At 35.6% G+C, this 20404-nt stretch overlaps 1 protein-coding gene across 6 annotated transcripts in view; it reads right to left on the reverse strand.

The window, feature by feature from the left end:
- Positions 1-20404, reverse strand: part of EBF1 (EBF transcription factor 1) — a 376035-nt gene that overhangs the window by 59110 nt on the left and 296521 nt on the right. For 4 of the 6 annotated variants that reach the window (XM_081317698.1, XM_081317695.1, XM_081317697.1 and 1 more), the window contains exons 9-10: positions 16196-16326; positions 10406-10532 (exon numbers count right to left, since the gene is read on the reverse strand). In XM_081317698.1, coding sequence (XP_081173824.1) covers positions 10406-10532; positions 16196-16326 — 258 coding nt within the window. Of the gene's footprint in view, positions 1-10405; positions 10533-16195; positions 16330-20404 lie in introns of all 6 variants that reach the window. The other 2 variants (XM_081317696.1, XM_081317693.1) reach the window with 1 other exon arrangement.

Raw genomic sequence — 20404 nt, forward strand, 5'->3', positions numbered from 1 at the left:
TTCTCAAAACAAAGTGCCATATTATGTTAGCTGAGCAGAATGGGTGGAAAGTTGGTTGGACAACATGACATTTTCACCTTCTTAAAAGAGAAAACTACAGTAGTGCTTTTTCAGGAAAAGCCAATTTAATTTTTGAGTGCTTAATCTGTCATCATATTAGTGGAATAAATATATCACAAGCAACTACACATGGAAACATTATACTAAGATAAAGGTTGATTTCACTGAACATTGTATAGAGCATTGTAAATTATTGCAATCAATGGTGAGAATCTTGTGACGGATACTTAATTTGAAACCTTATCAACTTTTTCACAATTGCAGTCCAGTTTTGTTTTGGGGTTTTTTTTTGGTTTTGAATGGAAAATACAAAAAATATATATGGGATTTAATCGTTAACAGTAAATGTTGCACTGCAGGTGCAGCTAGAGCTCTATTCTAGGATGTTAAAAAACTGGGGATCAAGCACTCTGTTGACAATGGAGATTATGTAATTTAGGGAAGGTCACAATTTCTTAGTCTGAAAACTAAAACATAATCAGTCTCCTTGATTTCCTGAATTAAGTACATATCCATATCCCCAAATCTGTAATCTATATTTCTGCAATCAAATTTATTTATTTATCATATTTGTATGCTGCTTGACTCCCAACAATTTTGGATGGTATTATGTTTATTGTCTTCTGCAGTGAATGAGCCCTTATTTGTGAAAAATGACTATATGTGGGGTATAGCCCTTAAAGAATTTAAAGTGATAAAGGAAAGTGTATGCCAAATAAATTTCAGTAATTGCACATGTATATGTTGTGAAATCTGCCATGAAAATAAATATTTTATTATCTATTAAAGTTGGATAGCAATTATGGTCACCATATATTTGCTGGAAACTTGAGGAATAAAAACTCTAAACAACAAGAAAGCTACTTTGCCACCTTTTTTATATTTAATCTCTTAATCCTTTACTCTTAATGTATAGTTTAGAAATTGCATCATATTGTAAAAAGCTGAGAAACATTTCATAATCTATAACAGTTTATCTGTTTGATTATGTTCTTATCAACTTTTCCCACATTATGGTGTCATCAATAGAAAGTACTTTCTACCACCTATTATGTATATTATGAAATGAACCTTTGTTTATGGACTATCTTTTTATTTCTTGTGATCAGTCCATCTGAGGAACAGAATAAAGAATTAAGATTAAGTCAAGATTTTCAAGGCTCAGGTATTTTAAGAATAACAGAATAACAGAGTTGGAAGGGACCTTGGAGGTCTTCTAGTCCAACCCCCTGCTCAGGCAGGAAACTCTATATCATTTCAGACAAATGGTTGTCCAATCTCTTCTTAAAAACATCTAGTGTAGGAGCATTCATAACTTCTGGAGGCAGGTTGTTCCACTGATTAATTGTTCTAGCTGTCAGGAAATTTCTTTTTAGTTCTAGGTTGCTTCTCTCCTTGATTAGTTTCCATCTAATCAAGGAGTGAAGTTCCCAGGCTTCTTGTCCTGTCTTCAGGTGCTTTGGAGAATAGCTTGACTTTGGGGCAACCCCTAAGATATTGGAACACTGCTATCATGTCACCCCTCGTCCTTCTCTTCATCAAACTAGACATACCCAATTCCAACAACCGTTCTTTATATGTTTTAGTCTCCAGTCCCCTAATCATCTTTGTTGCTCTTTTCTGCACTCTGTCTAGAGTCTTAACATCTTTTTTTACATCATGGTGACCAAAACCTGATGCAGATTTAAGACTTCCTTTCTAAGGAAGTATAGTGGCAATATTACTCAAAATAATAAATTCTCTTTATAACTAAAATTATGTTAAGCATGCAGATCTTGTATAAATCAAAGTATATATTAATGATTACCACTGCATTTTATTCAGTTAGAAAGGAAACTTTGATTTCATTGGCTCAAATCTCAACACTGATGTTGTATCTCTAGTAACATTAATAGAGGTATTCTTACCAGGATGGCCAATTTCAATGCACTACCAGTGATTTAATGATCAGCTCTTTTTTTTAACTAATTTTTAACAATTGCAATGTTTTCCTGTGTCTTCTTCTTGACTCAGGATGCTGAGCTTATCTTCAAAGCAAAACAAAAACTGACAAACAGCAAGTTCAATCAGAAATATGATCTTAAATACGATATCCTCCCCCATACCCACCAGCAAAAGCAGTAAAAAAATATAAACACAAACAAAAATCCTTAAAGTGCCAACCTCTGCAACTAGGGCTGCCAACTTTAGTGGAAAGTAATACTGGAGATTTCTCTATAAATATAAATATTTCCCTAATAGAAGAAAATATATGCAGTTCAGGGTTAACTGCTGGAATCTCTGGTATTCTACGAGATTGACTGTTTATTTGCAAGTGTTTCATTACCCAACTAGGTAATATCATCAGTGCTAGTGAGTGTGGGATTTGCTCAGCCATCAATAGACAAACCGAGATAAACCACATTTATACACCATTCAAGAGAGATAATTTTTAAAAATCTAAGAAGGAAACAAAAAGACCAGAACACATCCTCTTCCAGTAGCCAATCAGATAAGTAGGGATTAACACCAGGCAAGCAATCAAACAGAAAACAACACCCTAATCAAGAAACTATCAAGAAAAAAAAATCCCATCAACCCTCACCAGCACTGGCAGGGTAGGCTACTGTATATAAACAGAGAGCAAGCTCCATACTCACTAGCATGGATGATGTTACCTGGATCTCTGCAAGGGCAATGGACCCATTCAATCTTCTTATTGGATCCATTGAGGATATGCTGAAAATTTGGCAAGTAGTTCTTTCAATCCTGGCCAATATGAAGGGATCCAAAGCATTGGTCTCTGCCTAATCAATGAACCCAAGTGGCTCCTGTGTTTACTAAGAAACCAAGGGAAATGAAGCTACTAAAAATCTGTCTAGTGTGACAGTGATAGAAAATAAAAAGATAAAACAGCACTGTTAAAAATCAGGCAAGAGACTATGCGGTGTCAGTAAGAGCTGCAAGATATCAGTTCTTCTCTGCACTTGTTTCATATGCAGATTCTCACCCAGTAACCCTATTTAGAGTAACCAGACTCATTTAGGAAAGGGTAGATAGATGCAAGGCACGCTAGATGATTTTATGGGATTTGTAATGGATGAAATACCTTCTATCTGTTCTATATGGCAATATGTTGATTAGCAAGATTGTTTTTGAGTTTGCCATGCCCAATGAAATAAATAGAGCCCTCCATAGTTTGAACACTACCACTTAGAGCAGGGTGTCAAACTGCCGGCCCACAGGCCGGATGCGTCACGTGGAAGCCACGCCCGGCCCATTGCCGACAATGGGAAAACTGTCCCAATATGTTGTGTGATGTCACATGATGTCACAAGTTTGACATGTCTGACTTAGAGGCTTGATCTATGTTCTTCCTGGCTCATTCATGGTTCCAGGCAGGATCTGGAAGGCTTTCTTTAAGTGATGGCAACTTGCCTTGAAACAGAAGGTGATCTGCTTTCTTCTTAAAAAAGCCATATCTGGATCCAACCACATCTGACAACTTCTGCTCTGTTTCCATCTTTCCATTTTTACAGAAGGTTGTGGAAAAAATCATGGATGTAGAGTATAGGCAAAATGGATTATTTGAACCCTATTCAGTCAGGATGCCAGCCCAGTCTTGGAACAGAAATGACATTGGTCACTGCAATAGGTGTCCTACATCTGGACCTAGATGGGGGAATCTCCTATTAGACCTTTCAGCCTTATTAATACCATCAACAATGGCATCCTGTGCTCGTCATTATGGTTGAGAGTTAGTGGCATCATGATACCATGATTGAGCATTAGTGGCATCAGTAGGATCAGAGCCATTATCAGTGGATCTGATTCTACTGTTACAAATTAATACTTATACAAAGTGAATATCATTATTAGATACTAGTAATATTCCCCTCAGATAACACCCAGTGCATATGTACTTAGAAGAAAGTCCCATTGAGTGCCTCCAAAGAAGTATGTAAGATTTAGCCTAAACATTCAAATATAATGGTTCTGGTGTGTTTTTTTCTCTAAACTGAGTACTATCCAGAGTCTGTTAATAAATATTGTTAAAGGAATAAATCTGTTTTCCTTGTAGCTAATTGTAAAAGATATTTAAACATAGCCAATTAAATTAATCATCATTTGTAGTGGTTTCCATAAACATACTTTAACATTTGTAACATTTCTCTCTGCTTGCAGATTTTGATTCATTAGTTAAAACTATTACAGATCAAATTTCTAAGTTGTTAGCAGTTAAAAGAAGGTGAGGAAGAATCTAAACAATGGTCACTAGGCATTTCCTTTTGAAAATATTAGCATTTAGCAGTAAAGGAAAAAAAGAAGAAAACAGTTTACAGACAGGTGGCCTGAGGGGATATTTTGCCGAACCCTGATTAAAAATAATTTCTTCTAAATAAGACCTAACCACAAAAAGGAGCCATTAAGAGAGACATTTTCATCAGAGGGGGGAAAAAAGCACTCCTCGTAAGATTGCTTTCTTTCTTTCTTTCTTTCTTTCTTTCTTTCTTTCTTTCTTTCTTTCTTTCTTTCTTTCTTTCTTTCTTTCTTTCTTTCTTTCTTTCTTTCTTTCTTCTTCTCTCTTCCCATTCTCCATTGCAGGATAAATAAACAGCAAGTGATGTCTCACTGTTTTCAGCCAAAAACAGAGGCCAAACTCCTCTGAGAAAACATTTGGCCTCTGTGGTTTTGTAAAACGTTCCAGAACACTGAATTCACTGACAACACTGTGGAAAAACTCCCATCTACTGGAATGTGATTGTGGAATGTTACAGTATCAGAACTTCCAATTGGTCCATTTCCTGTAGACCCATAATAAGACTCACAGGGTGGAGGGGCTATGTGGGAGTTAAAAGAAGTTCTCATGGGAAAAATGAATGGCAAGACATTCTAGCTTTAAAAGAAACAGCTAATCTGCTAGTTTGATTGTTCTTCAAAATTTACAATGAACTAGTAATCCTAATTAAAACCACTTGGCCTAGTTCTGTAAAGCACCATAGCTTCTTCTATGCTTCATTTGTACACACCACCGTCTTATTATTTCCCTGTTTCTCCTGATCACTAACAAAGTGCTGACTTTGTCAGGGCAACTGAGCTAATTTTGTGAGCTCAGTGTGAAACCTTAGCTAAACAAAATTGTAGTAATTTTCCTTAATTTGTAATAGTGATTGGAGTGCAAACTAAATTTTCCTCTTGGGTCAATCCTATAATTTTCAATTAACTAAAACTGATCGGCAGGCTCGCTCTAATCCTGCATTTTGTTTAAAGGCATTTATAGAGGTGAGAAGTAAGTATGTTTATTACATGTGTGTAAGAGAAAAAGATAAAAACAGGGGAGGAGTGCAGAACAATTCCCTCTTTTTTTTTACCATACCAACCATGCAACCTGTATTACGTAGAGCCCTCTATGCTCACTATATAAAAAAGTTTAATAACAAAATCCCCACAGATGAGAACAAATCCTCCACCCCCTTCCCACTGAGATAAGTGTCTGTGGGTAGACAGGACTGAAAGAAGCTGGAATGCAAGTCTGGATGCAGAAGAAGCAGAACCACTGCAAACCAGGGTTTGAGGTGGGGATCCAAATCACTGCCTGTGATAGATGCAACATTGTTTCTTTACTTTAAAGGTAAGTCTGGGGAAGAGAGTATTGAATTAAACAAGAGTTTAAGCTGAAATTGAAGAGCTTGATCTATTTTCATGTAAAAAGCATGTCAGAGTAGTGGCCTTGTAAAATAAACCTTGGCCAGATAAAAGAAGGTAATGGGTATCTGTTTAACAGATCATGGAATAAAACAAAATGCATCAAAAATTTTCAGTTTGTTGGTATCAGTACAATGCCACATATATCCACGTTAGTTAAGGAAGGGAAGACTACAGTACTGCACACTAGAGCAAATAGGTTTGCACAAGGACTGTGGGAAAGGGATGTCCTTATGGGATACAGAAGAAGAAGAACAAATAAAAGTGTCTGCAGCTAAAAGGAAGGAGCTTTGCCCTGGAGCACTTATGCTATTGATTCAACTTTTGCCTTATCCAGAAGTCGTGATAATCAAATAAACATAGCGGATAACAACACGCTATGTGAATATGGAGGGTCCAGCCTATCTGATGGTATGTCGGCTACCACCAGAAACATGTACTGATAATAACTTATTTTTGGCCAATGACAAAGCCAAGAAGGTGGCTTAATTCCAGCAGTTTAATGTTTGATATAGACATGGAAGAAGAATGGCAATCAAAATGGTTGTTGTAAAACAAAATAATGAGAAATCATTCCAAGATTTCATCAAAACATTTGAATTCTATGGGCCTCTATTTTGTCTATTACTTTCAGTGGTATTGTCAGTTTGCATACATAGACATACAGAAACAAACTACATGTTATTATATTATCTGATAAGAAACTTCACTGAAGCACCTACTTTTGAATAAATCTGAATATTGCACTGTAAGTAGGAACTGGCATTGTATGATCCAGCTTTAATTTCACTATCGTTTTCAAACATAAATGTGTTGAAAAATTATGGTCATAAGTCTTTGGAGGTTTCTGGCACATATCCTGAAGGCAATCCTTCCAAAATTCTCCTTATGTTTAGCACTGTGTTATCACTCTGTACTGCTGGTGAATGCAGTTGAGATAACTCAGGAAAGCTGCCAAGCTTTCATTTACTATACAGTCAAACCGAGTTTTTCATTGTTAGCAAGCTGATACAGTACTGAGACAAATGTTTTCATGTAGCTATGTACTACATTTGGTCAGGCAGGTTGGGCATATTGCAGGAATGTCAGTTGCCAGGAACTAGGAGGCATGCATTCTCTGCTGTGTAGACCCTATCCTCTGGAATATTCTCCCTTCACGTATCAGGACGACCTGAACCCTGTTGGGCTTTTGCAAGGCAAAAGGCTTGAGGCCCCAAGTGTGTTAAGGGTCCCATTTCTTCACTTTATTAAAATATATAGAAACAGTCTTACTTGATGCCATATACATTTATTTTCTGCTGTTTTGATTTGCTTGTTTTTCATTTTTTTTATTTTATGATGTGTGCTGCTCAGAGTCATTTGTTGAAATAGATAGATAGATGGATAGATAGATAGATAGATAGATAGATAGATAGATAGATAGATAGATAGATAGATAGATAGATAGATACTTTCATAGTGACCAAATATCCTTTAATGTGTCACCCATTTATATATTCCTATTCTTAGTGGTCAGTACAATCAAACATATATTCTTGACTCCTTGACTCTTTGACTTCTGAATTGACCCTTTATAATGGAAATTTCCACATTATGACCTGAGAGTATGGGAAACATCCATTGGAGAGAGGGGTCTACTACATCTATGCCCATATCAGAACTGGCCAAGTGAATAAAGGCCCTAGTGAGCACCTCCCTATAACACATAGAATAGGTATAATTTCATTATTTATATTCTCTGCTCCCACCCCCACCAACAGCAACATTCTGTATTTAGCTTCCAAGATTTTAACCTGTTGGACAACAGTTTTGAAAATACTTTAAGTCCAGGAATAATTAGATAAGAAAGCCAGCTAGAAGTATGGCCTGTGCACTACTGAAATAGAGACCTGGATACTTTGATTAATTATCTGAACTGAGGAAAAAAATTCCATTGGTTTTGCTGGAACACTCTGATATTTTTTAAAACATCAACCACAGAGTAGGCAAGCTATTTCTCCAAGTATTTTGGAGTACAAATATTTCGAAATACAACACTCATAACTCCAGTAGCATAGCTAAGTGTCCAGGACTGGCAGGTATTTTAAATACGGCACTGGAGAACCTTTGTTCAGTTCCTTGGTCATTAGTCTATGTGATTCAGTTTGTCCATCCTGTTTTTACCATTATTTATCATCAAAAACATAAAATGTTCTCTGAACTGTGGTGAGTTTGGTATGGGGAAAATTAACAATTTTGATTTTCTGCAGTTCATTACTTTTCCTCACTTGGCCTATTTAGGAAGGAAGGAAGGAAGGAAGGAAGGAAGGAAGGAAGGAAGGAAGGAAGGAAGGAAGGAAGGAAGGAAGGAAGGAAGGACATTTTTTGTTTGTTCATTTACATTTTCTCTATTGTACACATTTTTGCATCTATATATGCTATCGAAAAGCAAATATATCACTCTTGCATTGAATGAAAATTGAATGTGTTTCTCATCTATCTCTAATTACCAATATGCTCATTATCTCTAGTTCTCCATCTTTCTTCCATCAAAATCCATGAAAACTGTTCTAAATCACTGCCTGATCTTGACAGAGAACTGAATGAAGGAAAGCCTTAAAACAACCCAGAAAAGTTAAAGATGCATCTGTCAATTGAAAGATAGATCAGAGGATACAAATTCATCTCTGGGAAAAGATTGCAACTTTCCTTGACTTTTTTCTGTCTTTCAACCTGTTTTTTTGCCTATTTGTTTTTTCAATCCTGCTAATCCTGTTTTCTGTGAAAGGACTTTTGGCAGTATTGAGATTGATTGATTGATTGATTGGCTGATTGGCTGATGAAATGGGAGGGATTCACTTTTTAGAAACCTCATGTTGTCATTTATACGCCTCTTAAAATGTGTAAAATAGAAAAGCACAACAACAAAAATCTCTTCCAATGTTTCCAGAGATGTCCTCATTCATCTAGGGATGCCACCTGTGGCTCTAGATATTGGAGAATCAAGCTGAGCACCAATCCAAAGTAAGTCCCTCTTTTTTGTAAAGAGTAGAAAGGCTTTTAAGGCATAGAGAGTAAATCTAAATACTTGAGAGAGGGGCATGGGCTTCTGAAAATACACGTAAAACATCTCAAACAAACATAGAAAACATACTCAACATCTAGAGCAGGGGTCTTCAAACTTGGCAACTTTAAAACTTGAGGACTTCAACTCCCACAATTCCTCAGGCAGCCCTGGGAGTTGAAGTCCACAAGTTTTAAAGTTGCCAAGTTTGAAGACTCCCTGATCTATGGAATACTTGAATGAAGGTTCAGAACCTCTCCTGATAATCAACAGAGAATAACAGCCTGTGGTCAGTTGGACAGGAGCAAATGATCCATTCAGATCATTCTCAAGTCATTAGAGGACATGCATTTCTTCCTTCTAAAAATAAAATATCAGACCTGTAATAGATTCCATATGTGGAATCTTTCTGGACCGAGATGCCCTACATACAGTCACCCACGCACTCGTTACCTCCCGTATAGACTACTGCAATGGTCTCTACATGGGGCTGCCATTCAGCTGGTGCAGAATGCGGCTGCACAGGTAGTGATGGGAGCTCCCCAATACTCCTATATAACACCTCTGCTCCATGAGCTGCATTGGTTACCGGTTGCCCTCCGGGTGAGATTTAAGGTGCTGGTACTTACCTTTAAAGTCCTACATGGCTTAGGCCCGGGATACTTGCAGGACCATCTGCTACCGGGAACGAATTCCCATCGCCCAGTATGCTCACACAGACAAGGCCTCCTCAGGGTACCGTCGGCTAGACAATGTCGGCTGGTGAACCCCAGGGGAAGGGCCTTCTCTGTGGGAGTGCCAGTCCTATGGAATCAGCTTCCCCCTGAGCTTAGGATGGCCCAAGATCTCCGGTCCTTTCGCCACGGCCTCAAAACACTCCTTTTCCACCTGGCTGACCTGGACTGACAGGCATTTTAATTATGTTTACAATTTTTAATTTATTTTTAATTTTTAATTTTAATTTATTGCACAGATGACTTTAATTTTAATTTTATCTTAATTTCTGTTATATGCTATTGTTGTTAGCCGCCCTGAGTCCTTCGGGAGATAGGACGGGATATAAGTCCCATTAATAAATAAATAAATAAATAAATAAATAAATAAATAAATAAATAAATAAATAAATAAATAAATAAATAAATAAATGTGTCATTGTATTTATTTCTATGATCACTGCTTTACGTTGCCTTGAGCTTCAGTTTATAGGAAGGCAGATTACAGATGTAAAAAGTAAAAAGTAAACACAGTCTGATTCCTTTCACCTGACTCTCAATCTTTCAAATTTCTAAAGAGCTGTGACTAACAGCCAGGTCATCAAAACATTTTCCTCTTACTGTGAACTTGATTTTTCAGTTAGGCTGTGATGTTATTATTTTTCCATTGAAATATAATCAGTAAAAGTCTTACTGAATGTGTGGCTGGATGTTTCACAGATACAAATTATTATTTGAATTGTCATGTGATAAAAAGATAAAAGTTTCTTTGTGTTGGAGAAATCTGCATTAATTTGGAATATTCATTATTATAATGCACAGTCTCAAAGTGGCAACACCACCAAACATTGGTCAACTATACCTTTTCCCATAAAAACTTATATTTAAATTAAAGCAATATTACCTGTGTAGATAAATCTTCCAGGTGTGCCTTTACAGAACTGCTTGGATTTATAGGACAATGTAACTTCCACAACACCAGGAATATGTCGGGGTGGTGTTTGAACTCTGATAGCATGTGGCGTAATAAGCTAGAAGAAAATGTAAGAATAGAGGAAATTGGATAGATATACAATAGTTATGTATTAAAACATTCTTTTCAGATCACACAACAAAGCTTTAGAATATATAATTAACCTGTCAGTATTTGAATGTATTCTTGGAATAACTAGCATAAAAGCCAATGATAACAATATTTGCAAATGTTATTTCCCAGACATAATTATATTAGCTCTGTTTTCATACACAGCAAGCATTTATTTTGGGGTATGAGAATTTCTTGTGACAAACCACAACTTTTGATTGAACCAACTTGCAGTTTTTATACTAATGAATCCCACAGGATTTCCATTTTGCTCCCCTAGCATATGTCAGATCGTATATGAGTGTCCTATTAGAAAATTATCACTCAAAAAGTAAGAGCTTTCTACATTTCTGTGAAGGCAATGAAAAAGATAAGCACATATATGTTTTTTCTCTGACAACACGTATTCAGAGTGCTTAGCTTTAACATATTTTACACTGTTTCACTGCATTATCCATGATGCAATAGGGAATTCCTTTGTTGTAACAGTTCATCACTATTTTTCAGAATTAGAATTTCTATTGAAATCACAAATCCGTATTTTAACATTGTTCTGTTCAGAATATTCCACGAAAGAGAGAGAAGCCCAAGGCTGACCTCATATACTTGTTCTGTTTCATCTGGGAGATTCTGGTTATGATTTAAAATATATATTACAGCTTTTGAAGTATTAATTGTATACTGCTGTATGTCACTTTCACAAGTCTGGTAACAAAATAATAACTGCAATATGTGGATGTGCATTATGTATATATGTATCTCTCTATACCAGGAATTAGATCTGACTTTAACAGCCTTTCTCATTTGAGATTTTTAAATAAATTATTCTACTATAATATTACTTCATCTGCTTCAAATATTCTCTTTTAACTCATTGGGGAATTGCAGTGGATTAAATGCAAATTTAGGAAAAAGTGTCTCTAAAATTCTGAGCATGTAGGTCTTTCTGTAACAACAAAGAATGTTAATTTTTGTTTGACACATTTCAGCTTTATTCTACAACCTGTAATTATCACAGCCATTGTTACGTACGTTATGCATTTAAAATAGTTATTGTTGGTTGTGTATCACTTTACCTTGAGATACGGAAGTATAACCAACTTATCAAGATTAGTTTGGGCTATTATAAGAAAGTCACCATGCTCTAACTAGTCCTGTTAGTTGACACTTATACACACCATGATATGATCATGCAATATTTATAATATAACTGGTCTTGAGGTTCATGAATTGTTCAATCTGATATTACTGGATGGTTTTATCTAACAATTGTTTAGTTCTACAAATGAGGGAAGATTCAATTTTTTAACATAAAAAAGAATTTATGAACAAAAGTAATCCATATCCCTGAAATGATGAGGAAGAAGTGACAAACAAAACCTTGTGAACTACGAAGAATAAATTTTAAAATAAATTATCCTATGTGTTTTTCATTGCAGGTCCCTTTATAGATAATCTACCACTCAGTTCTTTTCAAGTGTACATCGAGTTTTCTGGCAATCATGATCCACCCTTGTTGGAGACCATGTACCTGTAGAGATTATTCCTAACTTCACAATCTAGTGAGCAGCAGTAGTATAATCACTGTACTCTGGAAAGATTCCCAATTCAGATCTCAGTTTGAATAATAATAAATAATAAATCATCAGTTTTGCAGATGCCCTCCCTTCCTCTGGAACTTCCACGCCAGCAAATTACAGAAGAATGTTATACCTATATATTCTCCCTTCTATCACTATCTTGGAGGGTAAATTATTCATCTGTGGGTTCATGGGGTAGGATTCTGATGGGAAAAGTGAAAGAATAAAGGGCTAAAGATTTGCCTTTTTCTTTCATATCATTGTCCCAATTCAATTTCCCACACCCACTCCACATGTACTGGCTACTTATTTAACTAAAATCTATTATGGATCTCCAACTGCAAACTTCACAATTACTATGCAGGCTTGAAATACAGGGACTTTAAAAGAGCCCTACTGGAAATGCCTAGTTTATTAGTTGGTTTTAACAACAACCAGCTAGGTCTTTCAATGAAGTCAGCAAAGAAGGCATAAAAGAATAACCTTGCACCATCGTTTGTCATTAGCATCTGTAATTCAGACATAATTTGTCTTTGAACCTGGAGAAGATTTCATTTGATACTTATATGAGCTATTTAACTTAAAACAAACAAAAAACACAAGCGAGCAGCCATTGTTACATCACATGACAATGCATTTCATATTTTTATTAATCATACACAGGAATACAAATATATAACTAACCAGATTCAGGATGACAGATGTATGACACACAAATGCACATTAATTAAAATAATAATAATAAATAAAGGCCATTTAGGGTTCCATGTCTTTAAGCACCCAGGCATAATGTATGCATACCAACACCCATTCTCATCTTAACAATTAATTATTCTAGCTAATATCTGAATTTTAATCTGATGTATTGGAACATTAGTTCAAGTACTGGATCAAAAACTAGGAGACAATGAGTTCTAGTCTTCTCTTAGACTTTAAAGCTGGCTGGGTGACCTTGGACCTCTCAGCCCACCCCACCTTCATAAAGTTGCTTGGATGGGGAAAATAGGATGCAGGAACATTACATATGTCACCGTGAGTTGCACAAAATAAAAGTAAGGTAGAAAGCTAATGATATAAATATATTTATTTTTTGTTAAAAGTATATATGTGTTTAAGCTGTTCTACTTGGCTGATTGTATACAAAATATTGACCAATTGAACATAGTTTCTCTTTTCTTTTTTAAATGTGATCTTTTTTTAAAAAAACATGATTATTATGAAAATTTAATTGGAGATTAATTGAAAACTCAAGTATCTGTGTTTTCATACACAATTAGCTAGGCAAATTATGCTCTGATCCATTCCTCCAAGTGAAAAAGCTTGTAATTATGTTATAGAATCTATACCAAAAATATATGTTTAAATAATAAATATGTAGCCCAAAATCATTTTAAATCAGCATAGTTAACATGTAGTATCTCCTATTTTCCACATGCTCAGTTATCAGAAGGCCTATTTTCTTTAATGAAACTCACACCAGTGTTTTAAGAGAAATGACTTGATAATCAGTTTCCATTTCATGCATATAAATACTGTAATTACAAAGCTTGAATACATGGGAAATAAAAATATAATATTTACATTGCAAATTGAGAAATAGGAAAAGAACACTATTTCAGAAATGAAACTTTGGTCTGTTTCTTATTTCTCAAATACATCCTTAAATACAATTGTTATACTTTATAGAGGCAGGTAGGCGTCAAATAAGGATGTTTTAACATTTCCTTCTATCAGTTATTTAGTTGTATTTAGCAGTATTTCATTCTGGACTGCAATGAAAAGTGACTGAAATTTATTTCTAGGCTTTTTAACATTGAAATGTCATGTAATGATCATTTCTGTAACCCAGAAAAGATTTAAAAAGTATTAATTCTAAGACTTAAATAAAAATGACTTGCTTATACAGACACCATTTTGTTCTGGCCTAGCTTTGTTTTGAAAAAAGTCCCAACTATGTTAAACAAAGAATAATATCTCCTATTACTGAGATTCTTAATTATCCATGCTACAAATAGAATCATCTTCTAAAGCCAATGGCAATTATCTAGTTACCAGGTCTTACTTGTCAATCAAACCCCTGGACAATTCACAATGTTATTGTGCCATTCACATTTTTATAAACATGTTAACATGATCCATGATATTTTAATGGAAATCAAATAACCATACATAAATACAAAACTCTTATGCAATCGATGTAAATGTTTTTTTTCCTTTTTTGTAATTTTGTATTTTGCAATTTTTGTCTTTGTGTTTAGTTTCTTCAATCAAAAAGCAATAAAAATACTATGGGCTTAATCCTGCTAACACAAAAATCAATATATGATGTTTTATCTTATTTTAGTTTGTGTATCTCTTAGGGAAAGCTTTCTAAAACTGGAGTGTGCACTTAAGTCTGCAAAAGATAAATATGAATATTCATTGTGACAAATACATAGCTAATAACTGTTCAATGGTTTGGGTGTGGACATAATTCATAAATATTAAATATTATTTTAAGGAAATGGTACAGTTGTATCATGTAATATGGAACAGCACATCAAAGGCCTTATGAAATGCATAATCAGATAATTTGATTTTACATAGCTGATGCAAATAAAAGTACCAGATTGATTCACTGATTCATCATAATTTTGCAATTGTCCTATGTAAGAAACAGGACATTTGAACATATGAAGTTGTAATTGGATGTCAGGTCTATGCCAACAATTCTAGTGTTATTATAACTGAAAATAACCCTCTAAGTAGTTCTGGTGAAATAACTGGATACTCTGGGAAATGAATCTAAGCTACATTTATATGCAATGCATCATCTCAGCAATTTCAGTGGCAGCACCTAATAGCATGCCAGACTGAAGCCCTATTCTAGTTTTTTTTCTCACAAATTTCAGCACCATATAGATCAGCATCCATAGTTTTCCATAGCACCCATAACTTCTGATGCTTGACACATGTCTCCAAACTGAATGTATAAATGGCTAATGCCTGAAAATGTCCATATCCAGGAGCTTTGAATATGTCACTAGAGATTAGCACTGGCAATCAGAAGGAATTTCTCTCCCTTCTGAGATCTCCATATTTGGGGAAATAGACATAAAATGTTTATCCATCAAAATTATCAGACATAAAATGTACTTGCCTGCATCATGTACATTTTGAAGCGTGCATATTTGGGATGGGCCTATGCCCCATGTGTACTCACACATTAAAGTTGCTTCTAAAATTGCCATTTTTATCATAATTGGACTAAGTAATTGCCTGAAGGAACAACAGATAGGAGCACATATTTAAACCAGTTTGTAAAATGGACATTAAGTGGTGGTATAAAAATGAGAGGAAAATTGCACAGAGCAATCAAAGAAAAAAATAAACAAGAAATGAATAGAGTGACGTAAGAGTACAAGAGTCAGTCTCTTGTTTTAAAAAGGGGAGACTGAGGACTAAATTGTTATGGTCATCAAAGAAACCATAGTTCACATTAAAGTGAGCTATGGTTTCTGATGTTGGAAATAACCATTTATTTATCAGGACTGACAGATGTCTATGGAGATTCTCAATCATCCAGGCCTTGGTTGTCCCAAAGGTGCTTTTCAAATGGCAACTGGACTTTGTTTTTCCTTGAAGATTTTGCTTCTCATCCAGGAAGCTTCTTCAGTTCTTCAGATGAGCTTCTTGGATGAGAAGCAAAATATCTTCAAGGGAAAACAAAGTCCAGTTGCCATTTGAAAAAGCACCTTTGAGATGATCAGGACTGACAGTTACTCCTAATTAGATTATTTGCAGCACTGCAGGCATGTTCACAGGTTTATTTTTTAAAAAGTGAATACATGGGATAGATTTCACAAATAAAGACATAAATATAAACATGGACAACTGAGATGTGCCACAGGTCTCTGTAATGCCCTGGTTGTTTAAAATATGAAGAATTAGAAAGCATTCACTTTGTTTCTATACCACATTTCCTAAAAGAAAGAAAACTGGCTATAAACCAGACATGGTTACTGGATATTAATTTGCAGAGAACACCTACCTCACTCCAGACCAGCATGGTGCCGAATATGACCTGTAACCCATCAAAGAAATTGTCTCCTATGATGATGACAGTGGCACCTCCCGTAGTCCATCCTTCACTTGGACTGATGGCTTTGATACAGGGTGTAGCTGCTTTCCAACACACATGAAAAAGAAGGATTTGGCTGTTAGAACAAGATTTTAATGACAAAAGACCTGGGGGTGGGGGAGAGAGAAAACTTTAATTACCCCTCCCCTTTCTAACATGAAAATCTCTTTCTGTGTCTGGTTCACACTGTCCCCCTCTTTTGTGGAAGAAAGACTTCCAGAACTGGTTCTTGAAAAGAGAATGATTCTCCATTATTTTTTTAATTTTGTTCCTATATTTTTCCTCTTTAAAAGATAATATCAGTTGGCAGCTCATTGAAAGAATAGAGCAGATTTGCTGCTTGAAGACTGACTGGCTGGAGAAAAGAGTGCATTATTTAAATTCTTCAAATTTCCTGCCTGTACAAAATATGACCCTGCCTTCTTTTTCGAGATTCATCATAAAGTAAAGGACTTCGATAAACCTGCTTCATGATTATAATGTTTTTGATGGCAAATAGCCATGTTGTATCATTATGTTTAAATAGTTTTGGCACTTTGCAGTCATGAAAATATATGCAGAGCATATTTGGAAATGCAACAGATCTCTGCAAAGATTTAGGGGGAAAATGGATTATCTTTAAAAAATAGATCATGACATATCAGAAAATGAAGTTAAAGCCCTATTTTTAATCATATTTTGTTAGCAATAACATACATTTTAATGAATCCAGAGATGGTAAGTTTTATAATATTGACCAATTTTTGAAAGGATAAAATTTAATTATCAATCATCTGATGAGAGTGTAGAAATCTAGAAAATTTCTCTAGCCTAGTTATAATGAATTTGTACAATCCTAGAGTTAATCTAAACAGTGGTAGCTTGAACTAAATGACCAGGAATTGAGCAATTTCCATTTATATATCCTTTTTAACTTTGCACTTTAGGCATTGTGAGCTAAAGTGACATCTGGGTCATTTTGGGTATTTTTTTGGTTCAAAAACTACTAAAGTTTTTCAGGGCTCCACCTTTGGGTCTAATTCAGAGATGGCAAAGCTTTGTTATGCCAAAGCTGAAAGATGATTCACTGTTATTCTTTCTTTTATCTATCTTATTCTCTGCATGACTGCCATATTAAGCACATCTTCAAGTAAAAACCTGTTTGTGGAAAGGAACATTCCTAAAATCATCCATCTTTGATCCATCCTATTGTGTATAAATCTCATAGTGAGAAGAATCCCAGAAAAAACATATGAAGAAAAAGAGGAAAAATTTAAGTTAATTTATGTTAATAAATCAAGCCTAAGAAGAGCCATACTTTCCCCTACTTCATTCCTTCAGTGTTGTAGACTCAGAGTGGTGGGGGGAGGCTGTTAGAAGATTTCTATGGATGTCTAAAATTTGGATATGTTTGACCATTGTGGTTTGATTATTGCAATGCACTTTACATGGAGCTGCCCTTGAAGACCACTTGGAAGTTTCAATTGATCCAGAATATGATGGTGAGATATGCCTCAGTATACCTGTGTACATTCCTATTCCCCAAACTGTAATATTTGCCAGTCTGCTTCTGGGTGCATGGTCCAGTTTCATCCAATTAAACAATATCATCTACTGTTTGTATAGTTTTTCATGAGGCTTTTTTGTGTGAACAAGAGTAATTGGGAGTTGGTGATGGACAAATTGAATGAATGAATAAATATATTTCTTTGATGGAAATAAGCAATGGGGTCCTTCAATGGGCAGGATAAACAAAATCAAATGCATTCCTTGGTGAAATATGGACACATCCATATATGGTACATTTCCTAGAACTATTATCTAAACAGCTTGCTTTTGTCTTCTAGGTTATTTTTTTTTTAACTTCCCAGTCTAGTTCTGGAATTTTCTTGCACTAACTAAATCTAACCCTCCTTCAAAATCAGAAAAAAAATAGTTGGAAAATGCTAGATGATCAAATTTCTCTTCCTACATATTCCTGAAACCTGCTCTGAATGCCTTGGGGACTCCTTGAAGAATATATGATGTCTGGATGAGAACTAGAGAAGGAGAAGAAGTAAGGAAATTCTTTCTATGCATATGCAAGTTTGCTCATGTTGTGTTGGACTGAACTGCATCTCTCAAGGGACTATATAATCATCTTGTCCCGAGATGAGCTTCCCTGTCTAGACAATGTGACAAATTCTTTGAGAGTTGAATTAAAGTTATGTAGTGTTGTGTGATGACTATATGCAGGACTTTGGTAGTTCATGTGTATTTTAACTAGACTGGAACCCAAATCCCTCTTGTCTAATATTTAGACATAGGTACCTGATAGAATTGTTATGTATAAGTGTACACCTGCACACACATGCATGCACACATGTGCTCGCATACCCATGTGAACATGCACACACATACACACACAGGGTGATTGCCCTCCAAGCAAAGAGAACGACTTTGAGCAACCTTCAGGTATTTACAGTACATTCAAATATAAATGATATGGGGAGAATGATACCATTGGGGCCTAAATTCAATCCCATTGATGTGCACATTTATAACCATGTACAAGTTCCTTCTTCCCAGACTCAATTCCAGTTCAGAAAAAAATGAGACTACTGACCCAGGACATAGGGTTTCTCTGAAGATAAATAGTCTTGAATGGATTTTGCATATGGGGGAAAATGGTAATAGAAAATACTTGAGTTGTTTTTATACACAGGGTTTATTTAAACGCAGCTGTTTAATATGAAGTTGTTTGTTGAAAAATGCGAAACAAGTCATTTGTTCCTTTCTTTCTCGTACTGTATATATATAAATACAGACAGACAGAAAATAAATAGCAATGTAAATAAATATTAAGCAGACAAAGGAAAATACCAATAGAGTTTTTAACCATTCACTGGTTCTTTCTGCATTCTACCATTGCACAAAGGATAAAGCTTCTCTCTCTCTCTCTCTCTCTCTCTCTGTATGTGTGTGTGTGTGTGTGTGTGTGTGTGAGTGTGTGTGTGTGTGTTCTCTTAATGCAGCCAGTTAAGAGAAAGTTGTCAATGAACTTTATCATGATATTTAGTGTTTTTTTGGCTAGAAATTTTTTTAGGATATAAGAACATAAATAATTTGTAGAAGCAATCCAGTATGATACTTTAGAAAGATAATCTTGCAGACCTAAGGAGTTTAATAATCTTTTAAACATTCACCAAATTTAATTATCATAGAACAAATAATACTGAATATTTTCATGCTTTCTGCATTAGTATCATAGAATTGCTGCTTGTTTGTGAATTGACAGAGGAAGGAAGGAAGGAAGGAAGGAAGGAAGGAAGGAAGGAAGGAAGGAAGGAAGGAAGGAAGGAAGGAAGGAAGGAAGGAAGGAAGGAAGGAAGGAAGGAAGGAAGGAAGGATCTGGGCCTATTAGATCAGCCCATCTAATTGGTAACTGATGGACCCAATTGTGTTTCAGAGGGGAGCCTGAGGTTGTTCTGGGAAGTCTTCAACATGATCCAAACAAAGCCTTGGTGGTCACATGGAATGAGAAACAGGTCTTAGCATGGATTAGATTGTGTCTGAGCAGCCTCTCCATGTCCATGGTTCCCACAATCTTTGTGGTATACAGAGGAATTGAAGAATTTAAAGAGGCTAAGAGATGCCTAGAGCAAATGACATAGAGTGAAAACATTTAAAGCCTGCCTTGTGCTGGTAAGGGTAATGAAATATGATTAATTCTCCACCCTTATTCCATTTGCAGATACTCATCCAAATTTAGGTGACCTGATCCCTTTTCAGAGTCCATCTACAAGGTCACTGTGAGGATTATCCTGTGCATTTAGGACATGAAGTCACTTGCATCTACACTGGTCTCCAACTCTAGGGCACTGCCAATGGAGGCTACAGGGGCTAGGTTTTGCAAGGTTATCTGGAGGATCCCTTTGCACCTGAGGAGGTGGATAGAGTTCTTGCAGCTGCTAGTCTGGCTACCTCTATGTTAGATTAACATCTTTTCTGATTGGTTAAGGCTACCAAGGAGGGGATGCGTGATTACATCTGGGTGATAGTTAATAATTCCTTGAGGGAAGGGATGGTTACATTGGCTCTCAAGGAGGCAGTAGTGTGCCTTCTCCTGAAAGGGCCAGTTCAGTCACATGGATTGATGTG

Source organism: Vipera berus (genome assembly GCF_964194415.1).
Source record: "Vipera berus genome assembly, chromosome: 2".
NCBI classification, from domain to species: Eukaryota; Metazoa; Chordata; class Lepidosauria; order Squamata; family Viperidae; genus Vipera; species Vipera berus.